Source organism: Athene cunicularia (assembly GCF_003259725.1).
Source record: "Athene cunicularia isolate RWA chromosome 3 unlocalized genomic scaffold, athCun1 chr3_part1, whole genome shotgun sequence".
In the NCBI taxonomy this organism is placed as follows: Eukaryota; Metazoa; Chordata; class Aves; order Strigiformes; family Strigidae; genus Athene; species Athene cunicularia.
Window position 1 is genome coordinate 52621339 of NW_020799097.1, and position 19569 is coordinate 52640907.

The 19569-nt window shown below is 40.2% G+C and overlaps 1 protein-coding gene across 3 annotated transcripts in view; it reads right to left on the reverse strand.

Moving 5' to 3' along the window:
* Window positions 1-10502: 10502 nt before the first annotated feature.
* Window positions 10503-19569, reverse strand: part of HS3ST5 (heparan sulfate-glucosamine 3-sulfotransferase 5) — a 166385-nt gene continuing 157318 nt past the window's right edge. For all 3 annotated transcript variants that reach the window (XM_026845995.1, XM_026845993.1, XM_026845992.1), the window contains exons 3-4: window positions 16885-17023; window positions 10503-12254 (exon numbers count right to left, since the gene is read on the reverse strand). In XM_026845995.1, coding sequence (XP_026701796.1) covers window positions 11324-12254; window positions 16885-16991 — 1038 coding nt within the window. In that variant the 5' untranslated portion in view covers window positions 16992-17023 and the 3' untranslated portion in view covers window positions 10503-11323. The remainder of the gene's footprint in view (window positions 12255-16884; window positions 17024-19569) is intronic.

Consider the following 19569-nt stretch of genomic DNA (forward strand, 5'->3'; position numbering starts at 1 on the left):
TTTTTGTTTATTTAATCAGCCTGAGGCATAACATTAGATAGTTTGAAGTGTCATTGTTTCTTTGTCATGTCCTATGATTTGCTGTGTATTTTGTGTACAGTATATGCACTGTATCAAAGGAATGCAATCTGTTCAAAATATAGATGTTTCATATTTTGCCTGAATACTGATCAATAATCAAACCATTTTCACAGAAGCATTAACTTTCTCAAGTAGTGACCACTGCTGCTGGGGGGAGGTTATTTTGAAAGTCGTCAAGAGGGAATCAGCTAGGAACCACAAGAACATCAGCAGAATTAAATTCATTGTGCCACAATCTTTCTCTGAAGTCACAGGGGCAAAGACTGTGACAATCTCTGCTGAAGTTTCATTTTCTGTCTCAAAAGACATGCATTTAAGGGAGAGCTGTGGATCACTGTGCATGTGAGAAAGAACTTTGTAATTGATATAAAGTTGGATGGAGTCAAAACTGAACTGAAAGTAAGCTGGATGGGAACTAAAAAGAGTCAGGTAGCTTGGTCAAGATCATCCCCTAAAGTCATGCTACTGCCAGTTTTAACAGGGATCTCAAAACAGCAGGTAATCTTATTTACCATATGCTGAGCCTGGTGCAGCAGATGGACGATGGCGTTCTAGTCTTTTCTGTGCTTTCCTCGCACTTGTCAATTCAAGCCCTGGGAAAAAGGCTGGTATCCAGATTGATACACATGGATGTTCTCTAAGGGCTTGACTCTTTCATCGGTGCACTATTGCAGGAAGAACTGAAAATCCTGTCTCTATAAATGTAAATGCAGTTAGTGATAGCTGGTAGTTCTGCAGATGGGTTTATTATGTCTGTCTCAAAGTTGTCAGAAGGTAAATCAAGCTTTAAAGAGCAGATTAGCCAGAGCTGATCAGCTGGTGGAAGTGTGCTGTGGAATATCACACATAGAGATCTCCTCAAAGAAACTCGTAAACAAAGGAAAAATCAAATCATAGGTAGTAATAATGATTAGCTTGGGCACTTCACTATTTCAGTAACATAAATGAGCCTTCAGTAACAAGATTAAATCCTTATATGGCAATCTGAGAGTCATTAGATCCATGTTGCCAGGCTTTGTAAATAATCCTTTTTTTTTTTCTCCTCTGTGAAGTAAATCTTACACAACAGACTAAACAGTGAAACTGAAGTCTGAGACTAACAGTACTGTGACCCAGTAGCCCGTTGGTCGTTGGTCTCCTTGGAGTTGACAGGTACAACAACAAAAAAATGATTGAGATTATTATTAAAATTATCTTTAAATCATTTACCTGAAATCCTTTTCTCTGTAAACAAGCTCTTTAAAAAGTAAAATTTACTGTAATTTAGTCTGTTTCTGCAGTTTTTTACAGATCTGAGGACCAACCCAGCTTAGCGGTCTCCAATAAGTTTAAAGTAATGTGGCAAGTATTTTTTGAGAACCTAATAAAAGAAGCCATAGCATTTTCAAAGTGAGTTGGGAAGGAAAATAAAACTTCTGTTGTCATACCAGTATATTCATTATCAAATTTTAAAGGTACTACCCAAACTTCTCTAACTCATTTTATACATCTGTGTGGGGCCAGAAGCAAGAGCAACCAAGCACCCCCAGATATAAAAGAAGCCCTTAGGGAGAGGGAGCAACCGGGCTAGGCAAACAGGGCATGGCGTGTCAGCAAGGGCATGGCATGGCAGTTTGTGCTGCAGTTCATGTGGAAAGACATGCAGGAAGGGTGCTGCCAGCTCGACCAGGGAACAGTGGTATCCACCCAGCAGAAAGTCATGGCCTCTCCAAGCTCTGCACCCACCACAACTGAGGCAGCTGCCCAGACAGAGCTGCGGTGGGAACATGTTGCCACCCCAGTGCCAGGCTGCAGGGTGGGCCCTGATCTTAGGCCAGGATGGGCTGGCAGCAGTGAGAGCACCTGTGGGAGGTGCGCCCAGGGAGAGGAGCTCCTCCGCTTAGTGACGGGGATCCAGGAGGAGGAGAGCAGGTTGAGGAGCATCAAGGAGTGTGAAAGAGAGATGGACTATTGGAATTGCACCTACCTTCCCTGGGGTGGGATCAACAGGCAGACGGCACACGTGATACAGAGGATTCCCTATCCTCTCTCCAACTGACTGAACATGATGACTTAAGGGACAGGGGACAATGGTGACAACTTCCTGCCTGATGCAGCAGGTGCATCTCCTCTGTGTGTCCCACCATCCCAGGTGCCCTTGCATAATAGCTATGAAGCTCTGCAAGCAGAACTGAACAATAACAAGGATGATGGTTCATTTAACTTGGAGGTGTCACTGAGGTTAAGTCGACCTATACCCTGCATCAAAATTATTTCCATAAAGAAAAGAAGACAAGTCATTGTCATAGAAGATTCTTGTGAAGGGAACAGAAGGACCAATATGCAGACCAGACCAACTTCTTAGGGAAGTCTGCTGCCTCCATGGGACCTGGGTTAAAGATGCGAAGACAAAGTTTCCTACCCAGGTAGGCCCTCAGATTATTATCTGTCACTGATTTTTCTGATAGGCAGTGATGGAGTTGCAACAAGAAGTCTGAGGGCAATCAAGAGAGACTTCAGGGCTTTGGGATGACTGTTTAAGGGATCAGAGGTGCAAGTAGGCTTCCACTCTGTCCTTCCAGTTGCAAGGAAAAATGAGGGAAGAAACAGGAAGAGCCATGAGATCAATACCTGGCTCCAAGCTTAGTGTCACTGGAAGAATTTTGTGGGTTTTGATCATGGGTTGGTTTACATGACACTAGGCCCACTGGCAACAGACAGGGTACACCTATCTCAAGGGCGAAAACAGATCTTTGCACAAAGTTATCAGGGCTCTTTGAAAGAGCTTTAAACTAGATTTTAAGGGAGAAAGGGATAAAACCAGGCTGAGGGCAGCATGCCAATGTTTGAGGGATGGTGTGCTAGTGAGGTCCTTCGGTCTGCCGTCTCAGTGGAGGTAAGGGATGGAGATCCGTGTGGCAACAAAAATATAAGGCTTATTGATGTGTTAGAAACCATAGAAGTGCCTGAGAATGGTCAAGTAAGAATTAGGGCTTCTCTGCCCAAAAAGGTGGCAGGACCAATAGGCCAACCAAAGTGCATCTACACCAATGAACACAGAATGGGCAACAAACAGGAGGACCTGGAAAGACATTGTGCAGCAGGAAAGCTATGACATAGTTGCCATCATGGAAACATGGTGAGATGACTCAGTTGGGGTGCTGCAATGGATAGCTATAAACTCTTCTGAAGGGGTAGGCAGGGAAGGAGAGGTGGTGGGGAGCCCTGTATGTTAGGGAGTGTTTTGACTGTCTAGAGCTTAATGATGACAACAATAGGGTTGAGTATTTATGGCTAAGAATCAGGGGGAAGGCAAACAAGGCAGATATCATGGTTGGGGTGGGTTACAAACCACCCAACCAGGATGAAGAGGCAGATGAAATGTTCTGTAAGCAGCTGGGAGAAGCCTGACAATCGTTAACCCTTGTTCTTATGGGGGACTTAAGCTTACCAGAAGTCTGCTGAAAATAAAATACAGCAGAGAGGAAACAGTCTAGGAGGTTCATGGAGTGTGTGGAAGATAACTTCCTGATATAGCTGGTGAGTGAGACAGCTAGGGAAGGTGCCCTGTTGGACCTGTTGTTTGTGAACAGAGAAGGACTTGGGGGTGATGTGATGGTTGGAGGCCATATTGGGCATAGAATCACAAAATGATAGTTTTCAATTCTCAGAGAAGTAAGGAGGGGGATCAGCAGAACTGCTACCTTGGACTTCGGGGGGGGCAGACTTTGGTCTGTTTAGGAGACTGGTTGGCAGAATCTCTTGGGAGGCAGTCCTGAAGGGCAGATGAGTCCAGGAAGGCTGGACATTCTTCAAGAAGAAGAGGAGGCCATCCCCACATGCCAAAAGACAAGCTGGTGGTGAAGAAGACTGGCCTGGCTGAACAGAGAATTTTGGCTGGAACTCAGGAAATAAAAAAGAGAATTTATGACCTTTGGAAGAAGGGGCAGGCAACTCAGGAGGACTACAAGGATGTCGTGAGGCTATACAGGGAGAAAATTAGAAGGGCCAAAGACCAGCTAGAACTTAATCTAGCTACTGCCATAAAAGACAACATAAAATATTTCTATAAATACATTAACAAGAAAAGGAGGGCTAAGGATAATTTCCATCCTTTATTAGATGTGGGAGAAAACATTGTGACAAAGGATGAGGAAAACGCTGAGGTACTTAATGCCTTCTTTGCCTCAGTCTTTAATAGTAAGACCAGGGTACCCATCTCCCTGAGCTGGAACATAGGGATGGGAAGCAGAATGAAGCCTACATAATCCAAGGGGAAATGATTAGCAACCTGCTACACACTTAGACACACACATGTCTATGGAGCTGGATGAGATCCACCCAAGGGTAATAAGGGAGTTCACAGAAGTTCTCACCAAGCCACTTCAATCATTCATTAGCAATTCTAGCTAACAGGGGAGGTCCCAGATGGTTAGTGGTTAGCAAATGTGATGCCCATCTACAAGAACGACCAGAAGGGGAATCCAGGAAACTACAGGCCTGTTAGTCTGACTTTTGTTCTGGGGAAGGCTGTGGAGAAGATCATCTTGATTGGCATCATGTGGCATGTACAGGATAATCAGATGATCAGGCCCAGTCAGCATGGGTTTATGAAAGCCCAATCCTGCTCAACTAATCTGATCTTCTATGACAAGGTGACCTGCTTAGTGGATGAGGGAAAGGCTGTGGATGTTGTCTACCTAGTCTTTAGTAAAGACTTTGACACCATTTCCTACAGCATTCTCCTGGAGAAACTGGCTGCTCATGGCTTGGACAGGTGTACTGTTTGCTGGGCAAAAAAACTGGCTGGATGACTGAACCCAAAGAGTGGTGGTGAATGGAGTTAAATCCAGTTGGCAGCTGGTCACAAGTGGTGTTCCCTAGGCCTCAGTACTGAGGCCAGTTCTGGTTAATATCTTTATCAATGATCTGGACAAGGGGATTGAATTCACCCTTAGTAAGTTTGCAGGTGACACCAAGTTGGGTGGGAGTGTTGATCGGCTTGGTAGGAAAGCTCTACAGAGGGATCTGAATAGGCTGAATCATTGAGCTGAAGCCAACTGTATGAGGTTCAACAAGGCTCAGTGCTGGGTGCTGCACTTGGGTCACAACAATCCCATGCATCACTACAGGCTTGGGGAAAAGTGACTGGAAAGCTGCCATGGGGAAAAGGATGTGGATGTGTTGGTTGACAGCTGGCTGAATATGAGACAACAGTGTGCCCAGGTGGCCAAGAAGGCCAACAGCATTCGGGCTTGTATCAGAAATAGTGCGACCAGCAGGACTAGGGAAGTGATCGTCCCCCTGTCTCAGCACTGGTGAGTCTGCACCTTGAATACTGTGTTCAGTTTTGGGCCCCTCACTGCAAGAAGGACATCAAGGTGCTGGAGCATGTCCAAAGGGCAATGAAGCTGTTAAAGGGTCCAGAGCACAAATCCTGTGAGAAGGGCTGAGGGAACTAGAGTTGTTTAGCCTGGAAAAAAAAGCAGACTCAGGGGAGACCTTATTGGTCTCTACAACTACCTGAATGGAGGTTATAGTGAGGTGGCTGTCGATCTAGTCATCCAAGTAACAAGAGATAGGACAAGAGGAAATAGCCTCAAGTTGCACCAGGAGAGGTTTAGACTGGATATTAGGAGAAATTTCTTTACTGAAAGGTTTGTCAAGCACTGAAACAGACTTCCCAGGGAAGTGGTTGTGTTGCCATCCCTGAAGATATTTAAAAGATGTGTAGATGTGGCTCTTAGGGACATGGTTTAGTGGTGGGCTTGGTTAATGGTTGGACTTGGTGATCTTAAACATCTTTTCCAACCTAAGCGATTATATGATTCTATCTATTCTTGCAAACTGACAACATAGGAGGGTTTAGAGTGCAGCTGTGGAAATAACATTGTCAGTGGGTTCAAGGGGCTTCTGGGTAAGTACACAGAAGAGGAAGGCACTTAGTGCTGCTACATCTGAAGATTTTGCCGTCCCACTGGAGACATCCAGTGACTGCAAACCATTGGAGCCTGGAAATGTCTTCATGATTTCCTTCTCATAATGTCCTTCCTGGGGCAGTAGCTTTTGGCCACTTCTAGTAACAGATCCTGGTTTGAAAATACCTTTGTTCTGACTCAGTACAGTTTTAGTGATGTTACTCACCTTTTTAGGTCAGGTTAGTCTTCTGCTTGTATAGTGAACTGAAACCACTCCATATGGAAGGAACATGAGAGTCAGTGCAAAAAAGAGGGAAAGAGCACATTGTGTGGGTAGGGAGGTTGGGACCTTGGCAGGCAGCTGTGTTGAATTAAACTGCCATGGGTTTGTAGGTTCCTTCTACAAACCTGTTTTCTTTTTTTTTTTTTTTTTTTTGCAGACACATTCAGCTCCTGACCCCTTCTTCATCAAGAAGGGTAATTTGTGAACTTCCTGGTTACGACAGGCTTCTCAGTCATTGTACCAAACACAGCAGCAGTGATTTGTCAGACTGTCATTAACAAACGATGCTTCTGCATGATCCTTGCTCCAATATTAGCTGCCTTAGGAGAAGCTGGGCCTTGAACTTTTTCAAGTGTGTATTAAAAATCCCCTCCAGTGATGGCTCTATCTTTGGCCCTCTCCAAGAATGCAGATAATTCAATTCAGTGATATGCTATTGCTGGAACAGTGTCTAGCACTGCTGAAACTTCAGTGAGATATATTAGTTAAGCTGCAAGTAAACACCTTTTGCTAGAGTACTCAACCCTACCTCATGGGAGATAAATCAGTTGCATGTGTGAAATCATGTCTGCAAAATAACCGGATGCAATGGCTTCCGCTTGAGATTTAGGTACACCAGTTTAACAGTAAGTTTATGCCATCAAACTGAAAATGCCTGGAAACAGAATTGTGGAATTCAGAAAAGCCTAAAACTCATGAAATTTCTGAGCTTAGCACCTTGGACAGGTGCATGAGCATTTAAGTAGTAAAGTCTCATCTGTTATGAAAGCATCATCTGAAAGCTTCACACAAACCAGCTCCCAGTAATTTTATAGGAGCTTTATTCTCTCATGATTGCTAACATTTGATTGTTTAGAGTAAAATAGATCTAGCTTGCTAAATCATGATTTCATCAAGACTCATTAGTACCAAGGAGTCTATATGAAGGACAGGGAAAGGAAGTTTCTCCAAAACTTTATTGTCATGTGCTTGTGGGTTGATTGAACTTTTGCTTTTGTTTTCTTCAAACTATGATCTACACTTTGGTCTTACATATAACCCAAAACAAAACAGACAAGCAATGCAAGTTAAGTCTTTATCACATGTATTCAGACATGAAGCTTTGGCATTCACTCAGCAGCCCACACATTCTGGATATATCCCTAAGGTATTTGTCCAGTATAAGTACCTGCTAATATAATTTGGAACTGCAGAGAATTTAAACAGTATGCATCTATGAAATAAATTTTAATGGCTCTATTGTCCCAAGTTTATGAGTATACCTCTGTATCTTGCTGTAGAAAATGCTGTGAAAGAGACATTGCTCAGTGTGACCTGCTTGAAAAGACCTGCTCTAAGTTATATTTTCTGGAAGTTTACCTGCTATGAACTTTCTATTACTATATCCTCCGTCACCCAATATTACTGCTGAGGTCATCTAGGATGTGAAAAAGAAAGATTTCTCTAAGTTACTTCCTTATCTTCTCCAGTCAGAGGGTTCCAATAAATTGCACTGGTTCCCAATATGAGTTAGGTCAATTAGCCAGGCAGCAAACATGCACAGTAGTGCTTAACACAGCTTGGGTCTGAACAGTGACTGGCCTGGCTTTGACACTGGGCTTGGATCTTCTCTGAGGTCAGTGTAACACTGAACTGATGGGCAACACTTAAGAATAATGTAGATTAGGAAGAGGGAGATCTTCACAGAATGGTCAATGTTGGAAGCAGGGGTCCAACCCCCTGATCAATCAGGGACACCTAGAACCAGTTGTCCAGGACCATGTCCAGATGGCTTCTGAATATCTCCAATGATGGAGACTCCATAACTTCTCTGGGCAACCTGTGCCAGTGCTTAGTCAGCCTCACAGTTAAAAAGTTTTTCCTGATGTTCAGATGGTACCTCCTGTGTTTCCATTTGTGCCCATTCCCTCTTAAAAATCTTGGACTACTATATTGAAATATGTGGCTAAAAACACTGTATCTCTTGTATTCTTAGACATCTTGGCAGAAAAATAATCCATTCAAATAGTGCAGATACGTTTTCACCATGGTTATTCTGCTTTCCTTAAGAAAAGGCAGTATAGTGGGTTAATGGTAAATGAATCACTGATTTCCAAATGTCAGTCCTTTATCTACCTATAAACTGATTTCTTAAAATACAATTTGGAATTACTCTGATATTCTTTTATGCTGTAAATTGTTGTTCTGTGTAGCTTAAATAACAACTGGGACAATCTGATAAAAATGCACAGAAATATTAGCAGTTTTAATCCAAACATTTACCAAAGCTGTGAAGCCTGTGATTTTACAGCACAAAACATATGAAAGATGCAATGTCTTTAGAGGACTTGAAAGCCATAAGTTAGCAGCTGCAACTTCATATAGCTGTGCATCATGCTGCAATCATAAACTCAAGCTATGAGCACTCTTCCCAGTCTGAACACTCATGATCAATTTGAATAGAAATGATTCACTCAGGATTTGGGAAGCAAAGCAAAGTGGCTGGAATGAATTATTCACAAATTGCTCCTGAAAAGGTAAATACCATAAGGTCAGAACTTTTCAAACTGGTTATGAATACTGCAGCAAAATCGCCATTAATTTAGGAGTGTGCTTTGGGTGGTGTGTTGGCTCTATGTATTAAGAACCAGTTTTGAAATTTTCTCTTCACTAGGGAATGTCATAACGACTCAAAGACATTGCACTGAAGGCTTAGTAGAAGTGAATCAGTCTTCTACTCTTTTAGGCTTCTTAATACACTGCGGAGCCTCTGAACCCTCTTTCCTCCCCTGCTATTCCTGACTATTTCTCTGTGCTTTTTTGAACCAGATTTGTCTAAGATATCACCTAAATTTATCCATGTGTCTCCAAAATTGCAAATGATAAACTGGAGTTAAGCCAGCTGACTTTAACAGAAATGTGCGTAGTCGTGCCTGTTAGATCACAGTCTCTGTGATTTTTCTGATCAGTGCAGAGAGATATTCATTTCAAATGCATATTTCAGGCTTAGAGGTAACTTTGGCCTAATTTGTCCCTTTCATTGAAAATCTATCTCAGCCTTTAGTTGTAGTTTGTATCCAGGACTATATGAAGCCAGTAAGTATCACCCAAAGCCATCTGCAATCTGTCTGCTCACCCTAAGATCGTGAAAATGTTAAATTGGATAAAATCTCCTTGTTGAACACTATTAGGTGAGTTAAATGTCTCAGCCTTTATGTCTGGACATGGGCATGATAAATGGCTCTTGTACAGGAAAACACTGAATAGTATTGTAGCTACTGCGGAAAATTTCACATATGCTCTACCATGTTGTGTTGGCAAGGCTCTGAAGCAGCATGAAGAAAGGGCACATTGCTCACAGTGCTAGCACATATGATTAAAGATACAGCAAGACAAGCAGCAATCTCTCACAAGAGTTTTAAAAATCACTTATTTAGAAAACCGATGCTTCCAAATCACTGAACAAGATAAACAGCCCATAGGGAAAACTTGATCTTATTATAATCTGAACTACCAGCTACTCTGCTACCATAGCTCAGAATATTCAGATGTTCTGGATACATTCCAAAATCCATGTCCCCATCAATCTTTAGATATTGGTTTTAAAGAGGTTGGGTTTTTTTTCATTCTTTCTTTTTTCTTATTTCAAAAGACATTCTTCAGTTGCTTTTATTCTTTTGCTTATGAATCTTTAAGAGACATACAATGTATAAAGCTGAAAATGTTCACTTCCTGAGCTAATTTCTTGTCAGTTACTGAATGGAAACGAGCTATATGTTTATACAGTAGTAACAACACTGTTTTTTTTTTTTTGGAGCAGGTGTATGTGTTATCATATAAAAGCAGAGGTATCACAAGTTTTCTTTGACTTCTGAAACATCACCGCCTTTCAATGATGAAATCTCTATAACTCTTCTTCTAATCTTGTTTGTCTGTCATTTTGGTTTTAAAGGCAGCTCTGTTTTTTGGTATACCTGGTTACAGTAAGCTTTCACAGCTATTCTTTAGCCTCATGGGCTACTGCAACTGAATTAATTATAGCAAAGTGCTGCAACAGAACAGCAATAATGTTCCTTGCGGTATGCATTACACCAGATTCCCATATGGATGAGTTTTTTTAATAAACTCAGCTTCACTGCATGTATCAGTTTTCTCAACTGTCTAGAAATCAAGTTTTCAGTGCAGCTCTCTCACGCACATGCATGTGATCTGTCTGGGCTAAGGGACCACACTGATGTACATCAAGCAAAGGTGAAAAGCTGTTGCACATATAGGTAATTTTAATCCATTCCATTTTTAAATACCACAATAAATTTAATTTTCACGATAAATTAAATAACCATATTCAGTTTACAAAATAGAATTACTTAGTGTGAAACCGGTATTTACAAACATTGTACACTATGTACACGATGTTTAGCTTTGTTGACACACAAGCATAGAACAAAAAATTATTTGACCTTTTTTTGACACATGATTGACATGCTACAAGTGACACTATGGTCCATACAATAAAACAATAGTGCAAACTCACCACAGGAACTCTGAAACAATGTAGTTTGTATGAGATAAGATATTCATTTCAAATAATAAGAAAATAGTACTATCCATTCTCATTGTAAAAATTCAGCACTGTGTTTAAAGTGTCAGTATTCCTTTAGCAATATACATACTAAATATAGCCTGAAGATTATGCTTTCTCACAGCTTCACAGACTTTTGACATGAATTTTTATGGCATAAACTAACGTTCTGCTTAGATCAATAAGTATGTCACATAAAGACTTCACTAAGTGAGAGGAACACTGACCCTTTTAACTGTGTCTGACTTTATTTCCCTAAATACCTCCTTTCCCTTTATTATTATATCTTAAAAGATGCAACTATGCTGACAGTAAATTTATGTTAGTTACTACTCTGTAGAAAAAATTGATCCCACCGTATATTTGGTCACACACTGCATATGTACACGTATGCATGAAAAAAAGTTACTTTGATAGCTGTGTCTATGAAAAGTGCATATTTTAGCAGAGACATTTATTGCATGTCTCAGGTGCAACAGAAAGTGTTGTATGAAGTTTAGTTTAGGGCCACTTAAATGTCCTCCCAGTGATCTGGTAAAATTTTTGATTGAAAGGATGAAAGAACTTGCGCAATTTGGTAATGACAGAGGTATCCACCTCTGGATGGATGCGTCCCTTGCTACCCGCCAGGCACTTGTTAAAGACAATGTTAAATCGCAAGCAGTAAAACCCTCTGGTGGCATTGAAGTATAAATTGTACTGGCTTATCCTCGGAGGAAGATTTAGGAACTTCTCGACCAGCTGGAGTTCTGGCAGTGGTTCTGTGATGAGCCGGTCTCCATCCACGATATGAAACTGCTCAATTGGGAAGTATTTTAACCATCTCTCCAGATGTTTTGTGTAGATGCTGGTTCTCACTGCCTTATACTTAGTGTTCACTTCGCAGGTATTAGGATCAATAGCCAGCTTCTCAAATTTGTAATAAGTTTTGTTCTTTCTTTCCTTACCTTCCAGCACCTGAGTGTAATCAGAAATAGCTCTTGTGGTAGGTTCCCTGACAATGATCAATAATTTGATAGATGAGTTCATTTTGTAAATCCTTTCAGGTACTTCCTCGGTGATAAAATACGCAGGGCTTTTCTCAATTGTTATTTGATGAGGGTAAGAAAAAGGCATTTTTTTCCGGTACCACTCAATCCCCTTGGCATAGTTCTCATCATTGTCAAAGAAGTGAATCTCTTGAGAAGCTTTGACCACTGCAGGGTGAAGGTTCAGCATCTCCAGCAGTGCTCGGGTACCTCCTTTCCGCACCCCAATGATAATGGCCTTAGGAAGCTGCTGAACCAGATTGTGCAGTCGTATTTGTTCCTTGGTGGCATTGCCCTTTCGGAATTCGTGGAGCAGCCCTCGCTTGAACTGCAGAGCTCGCAGTGGGATTTCGTCCTGGCCACGTGGTCCAAATCGACTGTCTATGGGACAGAGGGGCTGCAGTCTGCAAGCAAAATAAGAGGTATTTGTAAAAAGAGGATATCTCTTGAGGCAAGTTTTCTGTATAAGGCAATCACAGTCTTGGAAACTTTGCAATGTAATGTGGTGTGCCCATCTTTCAACTTTTATTTTATCCTGCCAGTGATCAAATTGTTTGCAAATTGTTTGATTATTTATTCTGGTATTTTGCTGTGATTTAGCTGTGTAACTCCTAACTCCACCCTTCTGCTCTTTGCAAACATAGGCACTATATTTACTGTTCTCAGGGCTTCTTGAACTTTGCCTCACCTCCCACATTCCTCATTACTTTGTGATTGCTTTGTCAACTTTTAAAGCATTCTAAGATGAATTTTATTTGGTCATTTTGATCTGAAAATCCAATTCATTTAAGTAATCTCTTTCCAACACTTTTCTTATTCTAGCCTGAATTATTTCCTGTGCTTCCCATTGTGTTGACTTTATTAACTGCTGCTCCAAAGTTGGCCTTTTTAGTGAAGAGAAGCAAAAGGGATGAAAACGGCTTTCTAGGCATCATCTTTCAATATTTTCCCTCCTCTTTAGAAGATGCCTGTTGTTTTCCCTGCGAGTCAGAAAGGCCTAGGTTCTGAATCAGACATGCTTAGCAAGGCACAGAAAGAACAACAAGAAAAGCTTTTAAAAAGGCATTTATTGCATCATTACATCAATGCTTTTCTTATCATCAGTTATTCTCCCATTGAACCTCATTCTGTTCCTTACTGGATTTTCTTTTGCTCCTGAATTTTGGGCTATTCTTTTATATTCACCTGCAATTGTTGCACCTATTTTCCATTTTTTCTAATGATTCCCTGTTTAATTTTATGTCACTGGAGGCAAGAAATGATTCAGTAAGAAAAATGTTAAAATTTTGCTACTACAGAACCTTGAATAAGTCCTCACCTCCACTCCTAAATCAGTGCTTTGGTCATTATACAGGCCAATATTACACTGAGGATGAAATTGGTGTATGGAGAGAGCTTTCAAAGTCCTACAGAAAAATATGATTAATAATTTCGTGGAGCCATGGTCTCCAAAATTAAGGATATATAAGAACAAAGGTTGCCTAGGCAATTTTAATATGAGCTTGCTGTGCATATATATTATGATACAGTTCTTAAATTACATGGCCACATGCTATTTTTTTTCACAGGACCCCTGCCTCAGCCAGTATACCAGATGGGCAATGCTCATTAATAGCTGTTTAGGTATTCAGTATTTATTCTGGTTTCTCAGCATGTGGCTCCTCACTCATTTACTGTATATTATTCAAACCCTGCTTTCAGGACAGAATTATTTATTTCTTTATGGCTTTTCCATCCATCACTGCTTGTCGGGGTCTCTAATTTGACACTGATGCTAGGACAATGGATGGTTTGGACAAAGTAAGTTTGATCCCCCTGGCTGACCCGCTAGCTGTTTCCTTGATTATCCAGATGCTGAGAGATATAGCCTGTTCAGACAGAGCCAAAGAAACAACCCAGATGACATTGCTGGGTTCACATGAACTCCAGCTAAGTCCTGCAGACTAATTAGAAGGTGTGTTCCTTCTCAAAGAGAGTTCCTGTTGTTATTTCTTTTCTCAAGTTTCTGTTCTCTTCTTTGCCTTCTACTGAATAAGAGCCTGACTTGGTGGCAAAGACTGAAACATTGAAAGGCTGATGCAAACCTGCCAATTAAAAAAGAAAAAGAAAAAGAAAAAAACAAGCAGAAAACAATGTCTTGACCTAACAGTGATACAATTTGGTCAGACTGTGGTGTGGCTGGTAAGACAGTCTGCAGCAGCGAGGTGGCAGTTAAAAGCATAAGAAACAGAAGTTGCAATTGCTATCTCTGTTCATCTCTTCCCTCTCCTTCTGTGTATTTGTTATTTGTTTTCAAGCAATGAGGATTCCACAACAGCAGTTCCAGACCCATCTCAACTAATTTTATCTCTTTTGCTCAAAAAGACAGTTAGCACTGCCTTCAGTGTAACACAACAGCTTGTCAAACAGGGTGGTTTCCTTTAAAAGTAAATAAATACCCAATATATCCTCTAGCCTAAGGGAAAGATTGGATGTTGTAAAAAGTCCTTCCCCAACACTTTACATTTCAGTTTTTTCACTCTTTCCCCTTTCTTATCCTCTCTCTAAACAATAAAATATATCCTTTAAAAGATCTTGGCAGTGGTGGTATTAAGCAGGCTGTCAGATCTTGGTAGTTGAACCCCAGATGTAACTGTTTACTGTCATATTGCAACATGCTAATATTTTTGATTCTGAGTAATTTTTTCCATTAAAAAACCCAGTCTTTTGCAAAGAAAGAGTATATGGCATTTATTATATCACTGAAGGTGCTCTCCCCAAACAGGTAATTTCTCAAACCGCTGCAGTAAATCTCCACAAATACTCTTCTTAAGAAAACACACCATAAAACAATTCATCTCGGAGAACTGTTTCTGACAAATTTCAAACCAGCTAAAATAAAGCTGTACAGTCTTAATGACAAGTAGCAGTGCTGTCTCTCCTTTATCCAGAATACTTGCTAATTTTCTTCCAATGGAGATGTCACAGTGGCAAAAGATTATAAACCTGGTTCCAGCAGGAGCAGTTCAGAGCATGGAGATCAGGTGCGGAGGCTTCCCGTACTGTCACTGAGGTAGTCAGGCAATTCAAAGACTGATCTAGATCTTCTCAAAATTGCCAGGTGCAGAATCTGTTTGAGCTTCCGTGTGTGAAGTGGCTCCATGCACTCAGGATCTGAAGGAAGGTGGCCTCCCCAGGAGGAGAGCGCTCAGTTTAGCTGACTCGCTGAGTCAGATAAGGTAGTGCTAATTTCCCTTCCGGCCTAAGAAAGCTCAAAACATTCTTGTTGAAGAGTCTAATCTGAGGCTATTAAATGTGGGTCATCTCCAGCTCTCTTATTCAAATTAGATCAGCATAAATTAAGCATAAATGAATCTGGAATTCTTCCTGAACAATTAGTTATTCCATAATCTACTGAAGCCACCCAGTGTCCTTTTACTGACAGATTCAACAAGTTTGGATTGTGCCTAGTGCTGAAGCAGAAGAACATTTCCAGTTAATTTATCTGTGTCTCATCCTTTCTAGTGCTTCTTTCTTTTCTTTCGTAACAAGTCCAAATAAAGAAATACTTTTTTAGCACTGTGGTATTTTTCATACTGGATATTGCAAGCAAATGAAACTAAATTTTACTGCCACTGGCAACATTATATATGAAACCAGCGGAATTCACTGCCGCAGGAGGTCAGTGAGTCAAATACTGTGGCGAGATAATTTTATAGCCATCAGTAAATTCTGTAGATGTGCAAGCATAGATAATAGCATAAGGTTAATTAGATTTCATGCCTCTGAGAATAAAATATACTTTTACAGGGACCAGTAAGGATTTCTGCCTTCATTCACAGAATCACATTAGTCTCAGTGAAGTTTTCACCTCTGAAGCATCGGAGATGCTTTGGCCACTGGGGTAAAGAAGATATAAATTCTGGGGCTTAAGTTGCAATGCACTTGGTCCTAGCTGAGTACATGGTCTCCCTTTTCCTCTCTAGTGGATTTAAGCAGATGAAGAAGGCACTGCAGTGACCTCAGAGGGAGCTCAACATTACCTGACAACGGACACCAGCTGTTTTCAATTTACTTTCCATACACTTCATACTCACACAGCATTGTGTCACAATTTTGAACTCAACTAATGTTTTTCGGCATTTAAAAGAAGGAGAGTAATAAAGCATTAGCACTGGCAAGCTGTCTACCAGTTTCTGGAAATCTTGAAGTCTTGTTTATTCATTTCTCTGAAACAGCTTTTTTTTTTTTTTTTTTTTTTTTTTTTTTTTTTTTTTTTTTTTTGTGTGTCCTGTCTTTGTGTAGCACTTACCAGAGCCATCCCAGCCATTTTGAAGGTGACAGAAACAGCAATGTCTGTGCAGGTAGCACTACTGTTGCACTGCCAATAACCCGTCAAAACAGCCTGGTCAAAAGTGCCAAATACTCTTTGATTTCCTCAGCTGGATTTTCTACTGCTCTCCAGGAAATCACTTGCAGAGAAACCCCACTTATTTAGCACATTCAGCTCCAGAAAATACTGGCTAATTAACATAGTTAAAATTCTCAAACCCTGAAGCAACCTTTCAAGTGAAATAGTATTCAAAACTTGACGAGCTACTCTGCAGGCTCATACTTAATTTTAACTACCACTTGTAGCACATTAATTGCTTGCTCATAAATTTAGAAAAGATGTTGTATAAATGCATCATAACTGTTTTGCTGAAACTAGAGGTCAACACACAGATGCACACAGACAAAATGAGCTACTGTAATGACATTTTTACTGGATGCTGTTTCATTTCTTCTCTGAAAACAAGTGTCAATGTGCTTAGAATAGATATGGACAGGCAGAAATAGTTTGACAGGAATGACCCATGACTATTTTCCTACTCTCTTCTCCAAAGGGGAGGAAAGGACAATGAAACCCACTAATAGAATATACAGTCTTTCTGTCTTTTTATACGTGAATAGACAGAAAAATAAAATTTAGAAAAATAAATCAGACCCTTGAAGCAAAAACTTTGACAATCTTAGCCCATTTATAATTAAGAGAGCAGCTACTAAATGACTTACCTATCCAAGCTCCCAACTCTGGCAACTAGATATAGGAGACTTCCAATAGCAAGGCTGCCTAGCACAAAGAGCTTCTGTCTCAGCAACGCCTGCTGTTTGAATAGCATGGCCCTCCATCAATCTTCAGGACTTCTTCAGTCTGCAGAGAGAAGAACACATAAAACACTCATCAGAAAGCAATATGCGGAGTAAAGTTTAATCAGTTGTTGGAAGTGATTAAGCCACACTTGCAAAATCTTTTCTAACTGCAAAAGAAGTAATTAAAACTTTTTTGATTTCTACTGTTTTTCTGTCCCATGTGATAACACCAGGCTATGTATCTGGGATAGGGTGGTGTTTCTGGAAGTGACAGTTCAGCTACACCCACCATTATTCGGGCTGTCTGATAGGCATACTGTGGGTCTTGACTGTATAGAGGCCTGTATTGTAATAGGATCTCTTGTTAGGTAAATATGTTTAGACTTCAAGACCTTCAAAATTAGCCTGGGCTAGATTTCAACAGAAATTCAAATGCTCTGCTGCCAAGTGAGGCAGCAGTAACCAGGAGTTAGTCTTGCAGGTCCTGTGCACAGAGTGTATGGGGGCATGTTCACTGTGCCTCTATTATTATTAGAGTGTAAACTGGCGAGAAATCTAAACCACTGTATTTCCTGATCTATGCCAGCAAGCCCATGATGACAGACCTGAGAAGCACGTTGCCAGGGTGGGCACAATAATGATTTTTCAACACTGGTGAATCCTATCAGCTCTCCCCGTGCTGGTCATCAGCTTTGGCTGTTCCGTGGAGAACCTCTTAAGCACTTCATCTGCTTGACACCAGCCTTGACTGTCACTTCAAGACCTCATGGGATGCAAACTGACATCCTTGAACTGACCATGCCTATATCCCCAGATTTCAGTACCACCAAAGCATAGACTTAAATTTTTTCTGATGTTCTCCAGAGACCATCTAAAGCCCACACAAATGATCTTTGCTTCAAATAATTTCCATATGAGTCAAGCAGGAGTCAAAAGATGTGATCTTGTGTCAAGGAGATTCAACCTGAATAACCAACGAGGAGGTCCCTAGGTAAGGTAGAAGGAAGTGGTGAGTAAAACTGTTTACCTTTAGCCTGACTTTTCCCTAGGCATGAGGTTTGTGTTCAGAACTGCAGACTTTTTAGGAGACTCAGAGCCACGTGCATAGTACCTTCTTACAGGAACTGAGGAGAAAGATCAGCTTCTACTTTGAGAGTACAGACAAAGAAGATGTGGTTCTTCACTCTGTACCAATCCTGGGCTTTCTTATAAATATACAGGAGAATTAAGTTCAGATCATCTCACTGGCTAAAGGGATGTAAAGCCATATCATCTACCTACCAAATTAATGCTTTAATCACCAACTTGAGCATCTTGATACAAAAAACATAAATATGAACTGGAGTCACCTGAACTACTCATCCATACTCTCACTCCCTCAACCAGGGAATACTTAATGTATTATAGAGTAGTTTCAACAGAAATTGGGTTTTTTTTTCTGAATTTTGAACAATTTTTTAATGTAATTTCTTATGATTTACTACTAGAAAAGCTCCTTTTGCAGCTCACTTTCTTCTTTTCCAGCCTTAGGATTTTCATCAAGCAATGCTGGAATAGATTATTCTAAGCATATAGCTATATAAAGAAGCAGAATGTGTAGTGAGAGTGCAAGGTTTGACTGGCCGCTGTTAAACAGATTCTGCAAATGTTACTTTGTCCTGTCCATACTGTTAATTTTTTGTCCCAGAAAGCTCAAGGGTGGTAGAATAGTAATTCCTGAGCTTTTTTTTTTTTTTTTTTTTTTTTTTTTTTTTTTTTTTTTTTTTTTTTTTGCTATACATAAAGCCTTTCTAAGACCAGCCCATCATCTCTTGATAAAAAAGCCATGCAACATTGAAGCTTTTAGTCTGACTGAGTCTCTAACACATTTCTAATGTTCTAATAATAATAGTAACTCCTTATACAGCCAGGTTATAGCTCAGAATAACCTATCATACAGGATAACCTATCATACAGAATATATTGCTTTTTACACAGACAAAAGCAACTCTATAATAAGAATTCTTAAATAAGATCCTTATTGCAACAAGAATTATATAAAACACAAAGTAAAAGGAGTTTGCAATGTAAATACAGAGACAGAAGTATTATCATCCTTTAAAAAATAAATGAGGAACAGAGGTACAGAGAGATTAAGTGATTTGCTCAAGGTCACAGAGAAAACCTGTAGCACCAGTGAGATTCCATGTGAATATCTGAATTCTTGTATAGTGCCTTAACTACCTGATAAATTTTTGTCTTTTTTGTAGTATTCTTAACATCAAAAAATAAGTCTTAGTTATTAACATCAAAAAATAAACACAAAAATGACATAAACGAGGAATTCTAGACATTGAGCAAGACAGAGAACCCATATCTGAAGCTGAATTATTAAGAAAAATGCACAGATACTATCTGTTAATATGCTGCTTCTAATAACTCTTTATTTAATTTTTTAAAAAAGGAAGAAAAACAACATCATGATGATGATGATAATAGCAAATTTTCATAGGTTTCCAATTCAGCGTTACAACAATTAGTTCTGAATTTCATCTCTCAGAAAACACACACACACACACACACACACACACACACACACACACACACACACACACACACACACAAATA